This window comes from Aegilops tauschii, chromosome 5, assembly GCF_002575655.3.
Source record: "Aegilops tauschii subsp. strangulata cultivar AL8/78 chromosome 5, Aet v6.0, whole genome shotgun sequence".
Classification (NCBI taxonomy): domain Eukaryota; kingdom Viridiplantae; phylum Streptophyta; class Magnoliopsida; order Poales; family Poaceae; genus Aegilops; species Aegilops tauschii.
Window position 1 is genome coordinate 79,413,776 of NC_053039.3, and position 17,512 is coordinate 79,431,287.

The 17,512-nt window shown below is 44.2% G+C and overlaps 2 protein-coding genes across 3 annotated transcripts; one reads left to right on the forward strand and one right to left on the reverse strand.

Annotated features, from left to right (window-relative positions):
- Positions 1 to 285: 285 nt before the first annotated feature.
- LOC109779459 (probable carboxylesterase 13) lies at positions 286 to 1,694 on the reverse strand. The gene has a single exon (XM_020338081.4). The coding sequence runs from the start codon at positions 1,561 to 1,563 to the stop codon at positions 508 to 510; it is 1,056 nt and encodes a 351-aa protein (XP_020193670.1). The 5' UTR covers positions 1,564 to 1,694; the 3' UTR covers positions 286 to 507.
- A 2,306-nt stretch (positions 1,695 to 4,000) lies between these two features.
- On the forward strand, positions 4,001 to 14,313 carry LOC109779458 (histone deacetylase 15). 2 transcript variants are annotated; one of them, XM_020338079.4, is made up of 17 exons: positions 4,001 to 4,178; positions 5,845 to 6,360; positions 6,477 to 6,570; positions 7,858 to 7,916; positions 8,435 to 8,510; positions 8,878 to 8,942; positions 9,066 to 9,121; positions 9,299 to 9,422; positions 9,557 to 9,682; positions 9,837 to 9,887; positions 10,061 to 10,129; positions 11,067 to 11,175; positions 11,557 to 11,636; positions 12,221 to 12,303; positions 12,932 to 12,977; positions 13,494 to 13,668; positions 13,877 to 14,313. In XM_020338079.4, exons 2-17 carry the CDS (start codon positions 5,878 to 5,880, stop codon positions 14,017 to 14,019), a joined length of 1,839 nt encoding a protein of 612 aa, XP_020193668.1. In that variant the 5' UTR covers positions 4,001 to 4,178; positions 5,845 to 5,877; the 3' UTR covers positions 14,020 to 14,313. The 2 variants fall into 2 exon arrangements, with proteins under 2 accessions (XP_020193668.1, XP_020193669.1); XM_020338080.4 differs by lacking the exons at positions 4,001 to 4,178; positions 5,845 to 6,360 and adding an exon at positions 7,661 to 7,721.
- The last annotated feature ends 3,199 nt before the right edge of the window (positions 14,314 to 17,512 follow it).

The following is a 17,512-nucleotide window of genomic DNA, read 5'->3' on the forward strand; positions in this document are numbered from 1 at the left end:
CCACCCATCAATAGCTGAGCTCGGAAGCAAACCGAGCGTAGCTCATCTGGTCAGATTGTGGAACTTACCCACTAGGATTCAAGTCCTAGCCTTGATATTGGTGGTCCTATTTTCCTGGATGTATTTCAGACCTTTCAGCAATATGCGTTCAGTGGAAGAAAACGTTCTCGTCGACTTATGAAGACGTCTGTAACGATTTTGTCAATCTCAAGATGATATGTCGGTTTAGTCTGTTAGATATGCTCATAGAGATAGGGTGTGCATGTATGTATTTATAGAGACGAGTTTATATGGGTTAAAAAATAGCTGGAATTAAAAGAAAGATACTAGTAATCATTGAAGCCAACAACAGAAGCACTGGCTCCTAGCTCAAGCACAAGAGCAGAAAGGAACCATGGTTTGGAAAACCCGGGAATAATCTGAGCAAAAGGTCCAGTAAATCATGCGTTAATTCCACCATCGGTGGTGACAGATCACAGATGAACCCAGCATCGATCGTTTCGTTTCCTAGCTCCGCTTGATGAACGAGACGACGGCGTCCATCTCCCTCTCCGCCTTGTCGCCCCAGCCGGACTTCTCCAGGAAGTAGACGTGCCCCTCGCCGTCGGTCTGGTACAGCACCGCCTCCTTCCCTGTCCACGCGCTCCCCCTCAGCGCCTCCACGTACATCCGGCCCCTGTCCCGCATCGTGTCCAGCTCCCCCACGGTGACCAGTGCTCGCCGGCAGCCGAGCGCCGCCCAGTCCTCCGCCGGCATCGCCAGCGGGTCGATGAACGGGTGGTCGGTCCCGTACCTCCCCGCGCACACGAAGCCCCACGACCTCTCCACCCTCTGCAGGAACCTGGGGTCCGTGCCCTCCGACGGCACCAGATCCTTGCCGCGGAAGTACGGATGCAGGAGCACCAGCCCTTCGATCCGCGCGCCCGCCGGCAGCCCGTTCTCTCCGCCGCCGGCCCTTGTTGCCATGTGGTGCGCGATGTTGGCGCCGGCGCTGTCGCCCGCGACGAAGACGCGTGCCGCGTCGCCGTGCTCGGCCAGCCACGGCTCCCGCCCGGCGGATGGCGCGCAGCTCGCCAGGGCCCAGCCGAGCGCGGCCCACGCGTCGTCGTAGGCGGCCGGGAGCGGGTGCTCGGGCGCGAGGCGGTAGTCGACGGACACGGCCACGACGCCGGCCGCGGCCACGAGGGCGTTGAGGAAGCGGTGGTGCGTGCCGGAGAAGGCCGAGTGGACGGCGAAGGCGCCCCCGTGGAAGTAGACGAGGACGGGGAGCTTCTCGGACCGCGGGACGTCCTTCGGGAGGTAGAGCCGCGCGGCCAGGCCGGCGCCGGCGTCGATGACGACGTCCTTGCAGGTGACGCCCGTGGCGGCGTCCGTGCCGGTGTCGACTCTGGACGCGCCCATGAGACGGTGGACCCGGCCGCTCTTGTAGCGGATGAGGAACGGCGAGAAGTCGAAGTCGACCTCGGTGTCCGGATCCATGGCCGCAGTCGCGCGCGGTCGAGTTTCCGACGAGGGGGAGCGAAGTGTGTGCACGATTGCAGTTTTGCAGCACGCCTCGGTCATGGCTCCCGGAGTAAAAAATCGTATCACTGGTGGCCATCACGGACCATTTCGTGGACTGAATTAACAATTCCATCCACCTTGGAATCGAGGTGGAAACAGGAGCCATGGTCGGGCAATCCGCACAATCGCATGCTTGCTCAAATTCGCCGCACGCTGAACAATTGAAATCGATCCCAAAAACAAAGTACTCCAGTCTGGTCATTTCCACACGAATTAACATAAACAATTCAGATTAACGTAAACAATCATTTCCATTGCAACCATCAACCCGCCCCCTTAAACAGTGACCTGTGCGATGACGGCAACGTTTTACAACGTGTTATCTTTTTTTCTTTGAAAAAACTTCGTCGATCTATTCATCACCAGTAGAATTAGTGCAAAGAACACCAGATATGAAAAACTACGTCCAGGTTCGTAGACAACCTGATGATGATTAGAGCGAACCGAAAATGTGATGTCGTCATTGCCCCATCACCGGAGCCGAGCAAAATTTAAATTTGTTGCAGTAAACAGTTGGTAAGTTACCGTGCTAAGAACACACATGACCAACGCAGGGAAAAAAATTGTCATCTATGGAGAAAAGCATAGACCGAAAAGATCCAACATGTAGACGCACAAACATTGACGAACAAAGAACGGATCCACGCGGATCTATCAAAGACAAAAGCTGATCAAATCCCACGAGATCCGCCAGAGACAAGCTTCCACACACCCTTCGACGACGGTAGAAGCATCATCGAGACAGAGGCTAAGTGGGGAGAAACTTATCCCATCCCAGGAAACCGCCACCGCCTCACGTTTCTGAGCAGGACATAAAACCTACCAAAACTAAGAAAAAACCCTAAAAGCAAAACCTTCCACCGGCGAGAATTGAGATCCACCAAGCCTCCAAGCACATTATATTTCAAGTTTGTTCAATACATATGCAATTGTGCAACAAATTTATGCCGCTGCTCTATTTTACATCATCTATGGGAGTTGGATTTTTTTTGATGATGTAAATTTCACTCCAATCACTTTTTGATGATGTAGCTCTTAGGGTATCTTCAATGCCGCCCCTCAAACCACCCGCAACCGTCCGAACCGCATGGTCTGGACGTGTTTTTTCATCCAACGTGGTCCCACATTAGTCTGTTCGGCGGGCCGAGCACACTTTTCCCCGTGAACAGGAGACAAACTAGGGGGGGGGGGGTTGCGCGCATCTGGCCCGCTACCATGTCTGACTAACCTGGCCCACCAAAAACCTCGCCTACGTGAGATCCCGCTTGAAGCCAACTGCCCGCATTCATGCTGACCCAGGGCCGCTCACTGGAGCCTGCATTGAAGCGGCTCGCCAGCCGACCTCCATTAAACCGGCGTGTGCGTCGAGGACCTAGTTCGACGCCCCGAGCGCCACACGTCTGTTCTTGTGCCAACGAGCATTAAACACCTCTCCGGCTGGCTCCTCGCATTTGCCCGCTATATAAACGTGTTTAGGCGTCGGGCAAGAACCACACCTCACCTCCGTTCTCTACATCTTCTCATTGCACAACACCCGCCATAGCCTCCGGCACACAGAAGGACTTCTTCAGCATTGCAGTTGCCTAGGTTGCCCGGCGAGACATCTTGGTACAGGTTGACTTGCCGACAAACCCTCCGGATCCGGCGCCGCCACCATCGCCATCGCCACCCCTCCTTGACTGTCCAGACTAGACAACGCCGTCTCCTACAAACTCGCGCAATGGCGGCAACGCTCAGGCAGGTGGGGAAGAGAAGCCATGTCGACGGAGTCCGGCACATCTGCGGCCATCGCGGACAGCGAGGAAAAGTAGATCATGGGAGGTCGCCGCCGCTTGGGTCTCATGAAGGCCACCACCATCGCGTCACCGGGTTACACAACCGGTGTCTTGCCCGGTGAGTGGGGGCGTATACCACGGCGACCTTCTTCCCGTCCAAAAACCACCCCTGCTCCATGTTCCACGAAAGCGGAGGGAGACTATTCTTCCTCTCTCGCCGAAGCGTATCCCTCCAGGGCTACCGACAGTCCGATGAGCGGGCTTTCGGACATGGGAAGATATGTCGTGCGAGTGAAGATCCGTCGCGGCCGACCGTAGACTAGTTGTACCGCAGCCCAGCATGATTTAGTTTAAAATATGCCCGAAACGTAAATGTTTTCATCCGGTTTAAATGAAAATCATTCAATTTACATGTAATTCGTCCGGTTTATTTAAAATCGATTTGAAATACATGCGGATAACGTTATTGAATGACCGGCATCTATATCCGTGTCCACACACTGGTTCTATCCATGGAGGGATGCGGTGTCCGTTTTGGGACTCGACAGAAGACGCCTGGTGCGCGTAGCTCTAGCTCGGGCATTCTCCCTGTCAGCCACACGAGTTTGCTACTGTTCCTGTCCCCACCTAACCAGAAGTATGACTGGTGGACCCAAGGAGGATGGGGTTGAACGCAGACAACAGCAAGTCAGCAGCAGTTGGTTCGACCCGACTGGCAGCACGAGCACAAGGAGAGCACAGAAGAGGAAGGGAGGGGAGCGATCCATCCCCAAAACCCCAACTCCCGCGTGAGCAGCGCCCACCCCGGAGCGGAAGCGACGGCCGGCGGCTCGTCCCCAGGTTCGCCCGCCCGCCCGCCCGCTAATCCCTCCCTTCTCCCTCTCCAGCGTGTTCCTCCGCTGGTTTCGTGCGGACTTCTTCCACCCCCGATGCGGTTCCGCGGGTTTCGCCCCAGAACTAGCAGCCCGCGGCAGTTCAGATTTTTGCTGTGGGCGGAAGTTGCGGGCGGGAGATTAGGGTTTTCCTCGGTTTCGGGTAGATTAATGGGCGATTCGTGTGTTCTAGTGGTCTCGACGGTGTTTAGTTCCTAGATGCGAGGCAGCCTTTTCCTATGAGGCTGGAGGTTGGGGATGGGATGGGATGGGGGGTGGGTTTGTGTACTCGGGTGGGTGTTCGGTGTTGGGCTCTGGATTTGGTTGTTGAGGAAGCTGCGTACACGAAGATTATTTTTAAGATAATGTCGAACACTTGTGAGAACCGGACCGAGATGTGAGGTTTCGGATGGGGTTTGTGTGGATTGGGGATTGTCACTTGAGGACGTGAGGGAGGCAAGGTTTTGGAAGGGTCTTAAGGTTGCGCGGCAATCTCCGTAGATGCGATTATGCACGATTTATTTCATGACAAGTGACCAGCTAACCGCCATATCCTTTTTACAAGTATGTTTGCGGCTGTACGGCGGCAGGCTTGTCGCTGCGCCGCGTGGCGGCTGTGAATTGTCAGTTAGTACATTTGATTGATGCGTTTCCCTGGTTCACGCTCATTGCCTTGCCTCATGGCGGTGCATGCTTCACGTAGTATGCCCGTATGTATCTGTTTGCTGTTGCTACATTACATCCTGTAATAATTGGGGCCTCTCATTATCTTCTTCTTTTGTGGGAACTGCCAGCTTGGTGCCGTGACTCGTGACCATACCTTGTGCCGGCTGCAACTGGTTTAGTGGTTAGATGATGTTAACAACAACATAAAAGGGCAACCACCAAACATTGCAAATATTTAGTGTGAAGTAAATATGTACTTGTTCGGTCCCTAGGGCCGCTGAAGTTCTTACTCATCCCAAGGTCGAAAATTGAAACTTACTTTTGCCCAAGCCCTTGCCATGTGGTCATCAAATACTCTATGGAGAATACACATAGTCCACCTTTCACCGAAGCACACATCTCGCAGGTTGACGTGTTGTCCACCCCAGTGGACTGGTGTGTATTGATCTCTTTTGTCAGCGACGAACCTTGACTTGCTTGGATTGTTCATAGAATTTTCTCCTGGTCTTTCTATTTTTGTGAACAATCTAATCCAAACGTTTCTTTCTGGGATGGGTACTTCAATCCATTCAGCCTTTTGGATTTGTTGCTACTTGGTGAAATACTGTTAGCAGCTTGTTTTTCCATTTTTTGTTGGGTTTAATTGAACCCCCATGGTGTAGATAGATGCCACATGCCAGAGATGTGAGGTTCTGCAAGGGTTTTAAGGAGATTCTCTGTGATGTTAGTAGATGCTATTATGTGCTTTGAGAAGTATGTCGTGGGCTGTCGCTGCGTTTTTGTGGTGATGTTGAATTGGCAGCTCATAATTTTTGATGTGTAAACAGTTCTCTGTTGGTGATGTTCATTATGAGTCATAGTTAAGGTAGGAATTATTGTCAGCCTGTAATACTTGAAAGTGAGTAGATAAAAATTCCTGGAGTTCTGAGCTATACTTATTTGTCTGCTTGTCTTTGTTGTACTTGCAGTTACAGACTTGAGGTCACATTGGGTGCCTAGTGATGACATCCAATATGAGACCGCTTAACAGCAAAAAGGGTGAGGTCCCTTCCCATGGTCGTGAGAACTGTGGAGTTTCTGACCAAGCTTTTCATGGCAATTGTCAAAGCTGTGATGGTGTTGGAAAACCATCTTATCCTAGAGCGAATGGTGTTTCCCTGAAAGAAAGTGGAACATGCAGTTTTAGTTGTGATCATGCTAATGCTTTATTAGTAGATGTGCCCAAAGGTTCGCCAGCAAGGCCAGGACATATTGACAGCGCAGATTGTGGTCAGCATGCCAAGAATGAAAGTTGCATGCCTTGTAATGATCTGCAGCAAGAGTCTGATAGAGAACAAGCTGGAGATACCCTGGATGATCTGTTTTTCTTTAATGATGAAGAGGATGATGATATTGACTGGGAACCTTCTGCTCGCCTGGCTGAAAACAGATGGTTTTGCTTGAACTGTACAATGCCAAATTTGGATGAGGTTAAACATTGCCTGGTAAGATCCTTTTGTTTTGTGATTAGTCGGGCCATATAGCTCGTTACAAACTTTATCTGAGTATATCCAGTCGCATGTATGACACGTGCTTTCTTGGTTCTTCTCTCATACAATAGAATTGCCATGAGCTTAAGGGATCTGAGGTAGCTGCTGGATATGATGTTTTCAAAACTCACATTGCGCGGGCAGCTTTGGTATCTGCTGACACAGGTGCCCTTTCCACTCGTAGCTATGTTTTTCTGTTACTTCCTATCATCAAGTATCAAATATCTGTTATGAATATAACTCATTTCAGTATTCCCTTTCACAAACTTACCTGAGTACACCAATGGCATCTTAATAGAATTTGTAACTGTCCTTGCTACTAGATCATGGACAATCTGCTTTCCACACCAAAGTCTACAATTGACTTCCAAAATCTCCCTGTCCGAATCATTATTAACTTATTTAATAGAAACATCATTGATTAATAATGCCATTTGGAACATTTTAATGCAGCTGAAAACACTCCAGAAGATGCAAAAATGAGAACTAGGATGGACTAGGGCTGTCTTGGTTTGAGCCCAAGCCTACCTTATAATTTTTTTGGCTAGCCCAAATATTGGCTGAGGCTATAGTTCCCCATGTAGTGGCCAACATCGACAAGAAAATAGATTGGGAGTGGCCATGCCAAAACTTGCCAGCTATCCAATCCCGGGCCAGGTAGATTTGGGTGCAATCCAAGCATACCCCAGGCTAATTTTCATTGCCTAGGAAATTCACCTTCCTCATACTTAGAATTATAAGGCTAGCTAAGTCTTACTGGAATAGCTTTAAAAAATCTACCATGGAACACTTTTGAGTTTTACTCCTTAATACATAATCAGACCAAGAAAGCAAAATCTAACAAAGCAAAAGGTCCCCACTAAACCTGATTTACCAAGACCTATGACAACTATGAAGTAGCATCCCTAGACACAACTATACTCCTCTGAGTACAAAGCAAATAACAGTAAGACACATTTTATGATTTACTTCTTTTTGTGGACAAACGGTGACATCCAATGTTATACTGATTAAATTAGCAACATACTAATAATAGTCCTCTGTCACAACGACTTTTCAAGTTAGTATCCTTTGATTCATGGATCTGATTAATGACCCGTTTACACTAAAGAACAGCTGTTTGGTTCAATGCAAACAGAACATACTCCTTATCCCTATCCTGTCTTTCCCAATATGTGGTCGACTGGCCAGCTGAATCCTCCTCCCCTTGCTGTAAAAACTTACCACTGAGTCTGAAGCCTCCTCTTCAATGTAGTAAAACTATCTTGGAGGAGATTCAGAAACATTGGAATGATGATAGAGAAGGAGTTGGAAAGGTGTGATGCTTATACCTTGACAGAGTGTATTCAAGCTTAGCACAGTAGTTTAGAGCAATTGACTGTATGCCACTGCATCAACTTTTCATGCGCCTATGTGTATTAACGTCTTCTTTTGGTCACACTGTTTATGCAGCACCGGTACTGGTATCTACAGCGATTGGTTTTGATGAAAGAATGTTGCTCCACAGTGAGGTAAGCTATGAACTTGTGATTTATGTAATTTGAGCTAGCATACTGCATGATATAGTGTTCCCACGTCAAGGGTGACCACACTTTATTGCTGTGAATAGCATGGATGATTGTCATAAATCTTTGAGTGCTCCTAATTGTGGTGTCAGTGAAACTTTTCATTTGATTGCTTCTTGTGTCTGTGAGATGCTTCTTCTGCAGCATGTTAAAGAAAGACGACAGAAACTTATAATTATTAATTTTGCAATTATACAACTTGTTTCATTTTCATTCGAAGCGAGGCTAAAATAGTATGAAAATATTTCAAGATGGGATGTCAGTTTCTGTATTTCCGTCCATTTTGACCAAATGACGATTTATTCTCTTCAACATATATACTTGTAATTATTTCACAAAACTAGCTGCATTTCAGAAGCTAGTTTTTGTGTGGTCTTGTCTTTTTGGCCCCCTCTATTTTCTGTCAGAATGTAATGTCTGTAATTTTTTTATAACTGACATCTCATATTTCTATATCCTATCAGATGGAAATGAAACCAAATCCACATCCAGAAAGACCCAACCGTCTTCGTGCAATTGCTGCTAGTCTGGCTGCTGCAGGTGCATACTAGAGATTAGTGTAATTATTTACTACAGTCTTTCAGCTTTGTGTATTTCAGAAAAAAGCTGCAGAGAAACTCTTGCCTACAAGTTCTGTGATTATTCTTATGCAAATATTCAATCAAGATCTTTATGATTTGATGATGCTCTGTTGAACTGTTCTCAGACATATTATCGAATATAAACTAAAGATATCAATCATATAATTCTAAACACAACAAAATTATTGATTGTTGATGTTGTGCTGCAGCAGGATAACAAAAAACATGATTATCCTCCCAGTCATATTAATTAAACTTGGTTGATGAACCAACCTTTCTATTCTACTGCTTATCAAGTAAACAATTATTACTATTTCCAATTTCAGGAATATTTCCCTCAAAGTGCGCCTTGGTACCTCCTCGAGAAATCACTAAGGAGGAACTCGTAATGGTAAGAGTCCCACAAGTGGTTGGAAAGATCCATTAGTTTTGCTGCTATGTGTTACCCCTGTATGCCTTGTTCATTTCAGAGTCTTCTTGATAGTCCTCATATGTTTACACTGTGGTAATTTAGGTCCATACTTCAGATCACGTCGAAAGCGTAGAGCAGACAAAGAACATGCTTTACAGGTATTACTTGTTTAGTTTGTGATTAGAACTGTCATTGTGAGTATGGTCTTTAGTTTAGTATTGACCTTTTGTTTTGATTATAATGGATACATGTTCAGCATGTATTGGCATTTTTATGTACTAGCATTTTTGGAAAGGTTTCATTGTTATAACATATTTCTGGGGATCAATCTGTAGTTACTTCACTTCGGATACCTACGCGAATGGACACTCAGCATGTGCTGCCAAACTTGCAGCAGGCTTGTGCGCTGATCTTGCTAGTTTGATAGTGTCTGGCCGTGTCCGGAATGGCTTTGCGCTGGTACTGTCTGATGATCTCATATATTCAGTTTTTCATCTCATTCATTATAATGCACTTGGTTATTATTTATCAATCCGCTTTGCATTTTTGTTGTACATGATGCTGACCTTGTGTTCTTGTCTACCTGAGAACAGGTGAGACCTCCTGGGCATCATGCTGGGGTAAAGCAAGCCATGGGCTTTTGTCTTCACAACAATGCAGCAGTGGCTGCATTAGCTGCACAAAAAGCAGGCGCTAAGAAAGTCTTGATAGTTGACTGGGTAATGCTAGTCACACGTTTGCATTTAAATATGCACCATTAAATTTTGTTGGCGTGCACCAATTCTTTTTCTTGCAGTATATCTATTTTATTGTAAATAGATACAAAAGTACATTTACCATTCTCATCAGTAGGATTGTTAACTGTTATTGCAGGATGTGCACCATGGCAATGGCACACAGGAGATATTTGAAGGGAACAAATCAGTGAGTTCTCATCTTTATTTAGTTACATTTTTAATTGCTCTATGTTCTTCCTTTTTGAGTGCATCTGTTATTGATTTTAATTACTGTATTTCCGTTTGCATGTGTTGCTACTACTATGAGCATACCAGTTTAAAAATTTGCAATTCTTATATGGGTAACTTTTTATTCTTCAGGTCTTGTACATATCATTACATCGCCATGAGGATGGAAGCTTCTATCCTGGAACTGGAGCAGCAGACGAGGTGGCTATCTTTAAAGTGTTTGTAGTTTTGGCATAATTCACCAAAAGAACAACTGAATGAAACTAAGGTCTGAGCTGGAAATATGTATAAGGAAGGATGCACATGTAATTCATCATACCCCTCGGTACATGTCATAGACAACCTTTTTCAGGGGGAGACTTGTGTGAGACCTCACATTAGGTGAGATCAATGTGATCGATTTTTTTTGGAAAAAAATACATGTCCAAACATTCACAATTTTTTTGTAGACACACATCAATGTTTGATGTACAACCTCAAAAAGTTTCAACCCCTAATTCAACTTACATTAAAAGAAACAAAATAGACAAAATCGGATGTGAATAGTGTCAACGTACTATTCACCAAAGCTGTCACTATTCACATTCGAATTTGTAGTTTTTTAATCTCTAAATGTACATCGAGTTTCAGCTGATTTTCTTCGAAGTTGTAGACATACCCCACATGGATGTCGTCAAATAATTTCAGATTTTTCCGAAATGTCTAAGTATGAATTTTTGGGGTTGATCTTACGATCTCACCTAATGTGAGATCTCATACAAGTCTACCCGGTCTTTTTCATCAGCACCACATGGGTCTTGAAAACTAATTACTAGTGGTATCCAACTTTTCATCTCTGTTTGTATGAGATGGCCTGACAAGATTCAATGAACCCAAGAGCTTTGGACAATAGGGTATTAGGACCTGGGTTTGTATACTACTCCCGAGTATTTCATACATTAGATTACTATTTAGGCTGATACATATCTAGCATATTTTATAGTTCATTTTTGCTACTGTACAACTGTACTGCATCCAATTGGACCCAACCATCCATTGTAACCAAGTTTCAATTGACAATGACATAGTTCCTTTGCAATAAAGTTTGATCCAAGCTGTGAAAACTTGTATCTCATTTCTTTCATGTATATCACTGCAGGTGGGAGATCTGGATGGTAAAGGATTCTCGGTAAATATACCTTGGAGCTGTGGTGGTGTTGGTGACAATGATTACATCTTTGCTTTTCAGCACGTGGTGCTTCCAATAGGTATTGATTAAAAGAGTAAATATTTAGTCTCCTTGGGTTTCTAATAGTAGACATTTCACACCCATGACATTCTCATTTTTTAGTTAGTAATTTCTCTGTCTTAACATGGCATTCTAGATCCTTAATAGAAATGATTGGTAAGATGTGTATTCACCATGATGGAATAAAGACTTGTTTGTTAAATATGTCATGGTGCTATTTTTGTTTGGAAAAAAAAGTCTGCCTACAACACCTTTTTTTAAGGATACAACACTAAATTTCATTTCATATTTTCCATGGGCACCTCTTTATGTGATATACTGATATTACCCCATTGTTTTTTATTGATGTTTAAGTCTGCACTGCACATTCTCAATTGGTGTTTTTCCTGTGCGAGTGCAGCTACGGAATTTGCCCCAGACATCACCATTATATCTGCAGGATTTGATGCAGCAAGGGGTGATCCTCTGGGTTGTTGTGATGTAAGATTTCTCCTAATTTTAGTTATTGAATTCTAAAACATACATGCCATTCCCTATTTTGTGTATGTCTTCTATTAGACAACTGAGATGATTCTGGGGTAAAGACTTTAGGCTTATGCAGAAGACTTCTCTTCTTAGAACATAGGCTTGACCTGCTATATTCACATTATGTAGGAAAATTATATGTTGCTTTGGCTTCCTCACTTGGAGAAGCTAGAGTTTTAACCACATTGGTCATTTTTGTACCTATTTTCGGAGCACATCGATCCACCAAACTTCATCAATAAATCTTAGGCTTATATACCGCTGTTGCTTATAAAGAGTTAACTGTCATGGATGTGAGATTTATTCAGTTTGTTTTATCATATCTGGTAGTTAGTACTAGCTTGCTCAAATGAGAAAATGATAAAGTTGATTGAGATATCAGCTTTAACATTCAATCAAACTTCGCTATTATCCATTCATACTTGTGTGCTTCTTGGGTCCCTCAAAGTTTTAGATGCTTCATTTTTCTGGTTGACATGCCAATGCAGGCCAAATCATGTAAATCCATGGTAATGATTATTTAACTTGATTATTTTTAGGTTACTCCTGCCGGATACTCTCAGATGACGTCCATGTTAACTGCTTGCTCAGAAGGAAAATTGTTGGTTATACTTGAGGGAGGGTAGGTACCCTATTCTTATCTGAACTCATGGAGATAATAAAAGAAGACAGGACCTAGAATTTAAAATTTTAAGCAGGATTTATGATATGTAGCTTGTACACTGTAAGCTGGACACCAAACCTTGTGTCACCATCGTGCTCATGGTATTTTGTTGCATTCGTGCTTTGTATATGACATGCGAAATTTCTAACATCACCAGAATGTATATATGTGTTCATCTAATACTAGTGATCTAAACGCTCTTATATTTCTTTACGTAGGGAGTACTTCTTTTCCTGGATCTTTGCAATGGATCCAAACGTTCTTATAATTTGTGTAGCCAATGTTCTTATAATTTTGTGCTGTTGTGGACACTAATATAACGTCACAAGAGATGATTGCCTGTCTGTTGTGGAAACTTAGATGCATACCATGATGCTTGTATTTGACTTTTGACATAACAGGAGATGATTCCCTGTCTGTTGTGGAAACTAAGATGCATACCATGATGCTTATATTTGAACTTTTGTGCCAATGTTCTTATATATTTTTTCATTTTTATCAAATAAGTAAAATCTGGTATTATTTGTTATTGAAGCACACATCAACACTTATCCATTGTTTTCCTTGTCCCGTCATTAATGTACAGATACAATCTTCGGTCTATATCCTCATCTGCAACTGAAGTTGTCAAGGTATGTATTCTTGGCAACAAAAACTACTCCCTCCGTTCAAAAATACTTGGCGTGGTTTTAGTTCAATCGAAAATACTTGGCGTGGTTTTAGTTCGATCGGAGGTAATATTTCTTGTAAGGCGGGATTGGGATGTATAAATAACACAAACATGTTTGATTGGAATCAGCTGCTTCAGCATCATCCATTGTCGTCGTAATTCATCAACAAACAAAACCTTTATGTATACATAAACATCAATAGTTGAAGAGCCACAGTTTCGCATTTGGTTCAGTTATTGTTATTGTTAGCTTGACTAGAATGCAGAGATAGAAATGGGACTTGTATGATGAACTATGTGAATACTTGCTACAAAGAATATGGTCGTAGATACTCCATCGTTTTCGTATTGCCATTCTTCATTTGTTGTGGAGTGCATGTATAAAAAAAATACAAACAACTGCTGGAACCGTTACAGCTGAGAGAGATGTATGATTACACTGTTAGTGTAACCTGATGATGCTTTGACGTATTTTTAGGTTCTACTCGGGCACGGTCCAAGTTATGGCACAGATGCAGCAGCACCATCAAAGGAGGGCATGCAGACTGTCTTACAAGTTCTGGACATCCAGCAAAAATATTGGCCAGTTTTAGTTCCAATCTTTGCATCACTTCAAGTTCAAGCGCAGCAGGGGCCGACTTCTTCCAATTATGGTAAGAACAATACAACCAAAAATGAATTTACATTTTTACTCTCCAACACTAGTCTAGTATTGATTTCTAGCCAGCCTTCTAGAATCGTGGGGCATGCTCGCTGTTTTGGTCTTGATAACCAGATGTTTGTCATTTCAACTCCCAGATTAGTTTATTACATGCCATAGAAGCTATCTGAGGATTAATAGACCACCTTGCTTTTGTCTAGTTAACGCTGAAAACATGCTGAAGAGAAGGATGCTCACCGGAGGACCAGGGCCCGTGTGGTGGAAATGGGGAAGCAAGAGGCTTTTGTACGAAGTACTGTTTGAGGGCCGCCGTCCGAGAAAGAGCAAGGCGAAAGGAAAATGAAGCTCTGGCTGATGAAACAAAACCCTAGGTTGTTTTAGTTAGTGATGCTGAAGCCGCCTAACTGACTTTCTGGTCAGTATAGTTGACATGGATAGTGTAGCTGGCTGTTTGGTGTTCGGAAAGAAGATTACCTTAGCTTGCGTACACCGAGCCGATTTTTTGACTGAACAACTGAACTGTGGCCGTTGTCACTGTTGATTGCCGACAGAGTTTCACAGGCAGCAATCCTGTTGTGTGGGACATGTTTTTTGTGTTGTAGCAATGCATGAAATTTGCCGTCGGCCGTCCATGGTATGATGATCCTGTAGCAGCTTGAGTTTTGGGTTCATAGCAAATGCGAAGCATCTGGCAATCTGGATTTCTTACCCTGACATTGGCGAGGTAGCCTGATTGGAGTAGGATACACCATTTCAGACTTTTGGAACAAGAGCACTGGTGCCTAGTGCAGAGCATACATGAGAGAGGATACACATGAGTTGCTTGTTTAGAATCCACAAACATTGCGTTTGGTTCATGCTTTTGTAACGGCACTCGATAACAGCGGTAATAGAAAGTGTTGAATCGTGTTTGTTTAGGTTGCTCTGTAATTAGATAACGCCGTAATCTGATCCGATCCTAGTCAAAACTGATTCCGCTCAATCTCCGGCGTAATCATACGATACAGCCGTCTCTGCTCTCACATCGACCTTGGACGCTCCTTCGCAGGAAACTCATCGAGCCCCTCGTCAGTGTCAGCAGCCCGGACTGGACAACCCGGTCGACGACGCTACATTGCCCCTCATCAGATCGACCTGTCCCGTCGCCACCGTCCCCGAGCCCCCCTCTGGCGACCACCACCAATACCAGCAAGCCGCCTCCCGCAGCCAGCATCATGATCGGACCCTCAGCTACCTTGACATGACCTCTATGTGAAGCACATCTTACCAGGTCCCTGTATTGATTACCCACACATTTGAGCAACCAAACAGTTCTCGTTTTTTGTCGATACCGTTTACACTAATAGTGTCACCTGATTGCGTTTACGTTTACGTTTCCTTTTCTGAACCAAACAGCTACTGAGCTCACACCTTTTTGTAGCCACGTTGCTAGCGCCTCACCAGCGGGAACGCGACGCGCACGCAACCTGAATCACATGGGGGTCGGGACGAAGGTCATATCCATGGCAATGGGGTCATCTTCTATAAATCAACAGTGATTAGTACCAAGTTAATGAAGGATTTAGTAATTTCATTAGGGTCAATTGACCCCAATGCCTACATGCCAGCTTCGTCCTGCGTGCGCTATCGATACCTAATCTTTATCTGAATAGTCTCTGAATTCCTCAATCTATATTTGTTCTTCCCCTTTCTCAAGTCTGCTCCACTAGACTTAAATTCTTCATTGTATCCCAATTTATCCTACCTATATACCTGATTCGTGATTCCTGATTGAGCTCGGGACATTACATGGGGCTGCGTGCGCTGGCGAACCCATAATTGCGAATCAGTTATGTAGGTAAAATAAATTGGGATACAATGAAGAATTTGAGTCTAGAGGAGGAGACTTGGGAAAGGGGAAGAACACATACAGACTGGGGGAATTCAGAGACTATTCATTTCAAATCTGAACTAGCAGAATGCACTACAGTATCTAATATATCATTGGTCTACACTATCGCTTACATGGGCCGTAGCCCAACTGAGACAGTTCTCTGGCCCAGTTCAACTCGAACGTTTAAACCTCGCGAGCCATGTCAGCAGTTTCTTCCCGTTTCCTTCTCCTTTGCTCCCGTCATCAATGGTGTAGTGGTGACAATGCCGCTCCCTTGAGAACCAGCAAGTCCCCATGCTGGCGCCGTTGGATACCGGCGTCGTAACACTTCATAATCTTACCACGTTGTAGCTTTTGGTGGCAGACCTGACCACTTGATCAGTACCTGAATGTGCGCACCATTACTTTTCTTGACCATCTTGCGATCAAGGATTTTCTTTGGGCACATATTCAGGGATGAGAGGTCCACATGAGCTGGCAATTGAGAAAAAACTGGAGTATGATTAGGTATATGAGGTTTGAGCCATGGCACATGGAAGATTGGGTGGATGAGAGCTTCAACAGGTAGTTGGAGTTTGTAAGCTGCAAGTCCAAATGTTGTCCAAGATCTCAAAAGGTCCATAATATTTGTAACCCAACCTGGCACATGGTGGATTGACCACCAAATGTTGACAATAAGGTTGTAATTTGAGGTAAACTGCATCACTCACTGAAAGAGTGAGCAGTTCTGTTCAGCATATAGTTTGATTTTGTTGGTGCTTTCAATAAGTGAGCCTTCAGGTGAGTTAAATGGGTCTGATGCTCACACAGCCACTGCTCAACATCAACATGGTCAGATTGCAGCAGAGAATAAAAGAACCCATAGCTTGGATTGTACCCATAGAGAGCCTTAAATGGTGAGCAACCAAGAGATGTGTGGTAGTTAGTTATACCAGAACTCGGCCAATGGTAACCACAAATGCCATTTGGTAGGAGTATCATGCACAAAACATCTTAATTACATCTCTAATCACTAATTAACTCTCTCACTTTGACCATCTGTCCGAGGATGGTAGGCTGTGCTCATATCGAGTTTGGTGTCCCGTAACTTGAACAAATCTTTCCAAAGTTGCTAGTAAAGATTTTGTCTCTATCCGACACAATGGTATTGGATGGACCATGTAACTTAAAAACAGTTTCCAAGAATGCTTTAGCCACTTCAGGAGCAGAGAATTGATGCTTGAGAGGGATAAAATGTGCACATTTGGTGTACCTGTCAACCACCACCAATATCAATGTGTATCCATTTGTTTTGGGCAAAGCCTCAATAAAATCCATGGTTATTTCTTGCTAAGGTCCTTCAGGAATAGGTAAAGGATTGAATAGTCCTAGGTATTTTCAATGTTCATGCTTTTCCTTTTGACATACATCAAATTCAGTCACATACTGTTTTAAGCCAGACCAGGCAAACAACTTCTGCACCTTTTGGTAAGTTGCTCGAATGCTTGAATGACCTCCCATAATGCTGACATGGGATGCATAATCAACTTAGATTTTAGGGCAACATTGGTACCAATCCAAAATCTACCCCCTTGCTTTATTATACCCTACTGAAGAGAATATCCCTCTATACTGTCAGAAGGTAAGCTCAGTTTCTGTAGCATTGTATGAGCCATAGGACCCATTGTATAAGGGTTAGTAACTTCTTGGAGGCATATTGGTTGACTTGGAGAAGTGGAGTCACTGCCAATAAGCGTCCAACTCTTGATAAAGCATATGCTACAATATTTTCGCTTCCTTTCTTATATTGAAATTGAAACTTCAATCCTACTAACTTGGTCATAACTTTTCTCTGTAAATCAGAGGTCAACACTTTGTATTGAAGAGAGAGATCCACAGGAAAAAATCTTGAAGGAAGGATTGACTGAAGGAAGGAACATACCATAGCAAAAGCCTAAGATCACCTAGTTGACATAAGCTTTGG

Bases quoted from the DNA above. Each gene is read 5' to 3' on its own strand.
- LOC109779459 (XM_020338081.4), bottom strand. From the start codon at position 1,563: ATGACCGAGGCGTGCTGCAAAACTGCAATCGTGCACACACTTCGCTCC.
- LOC109779458 (XM_020338079.4), top strand. From the start codon at position 5,878: ATGACATCCAATATGAGACCGCTTAACAGCAAAAAGGGTGAGGTCCCT. The intron at 9,423-9,556 runs GTACTGTCTGAT...ACCTGAGAACAG, and splicing joins TCCGGAATGGCTTTGCGCTG to GTGAGACCTCCTGGGCATCA. The intron at 11,637-12,220 runs GTAAGATTTCTC...GATTATTTTTAG, and splicing joins ATCCTCTGGGTTGTTGTGAT to GTTACTCCTGCCGGATACTC.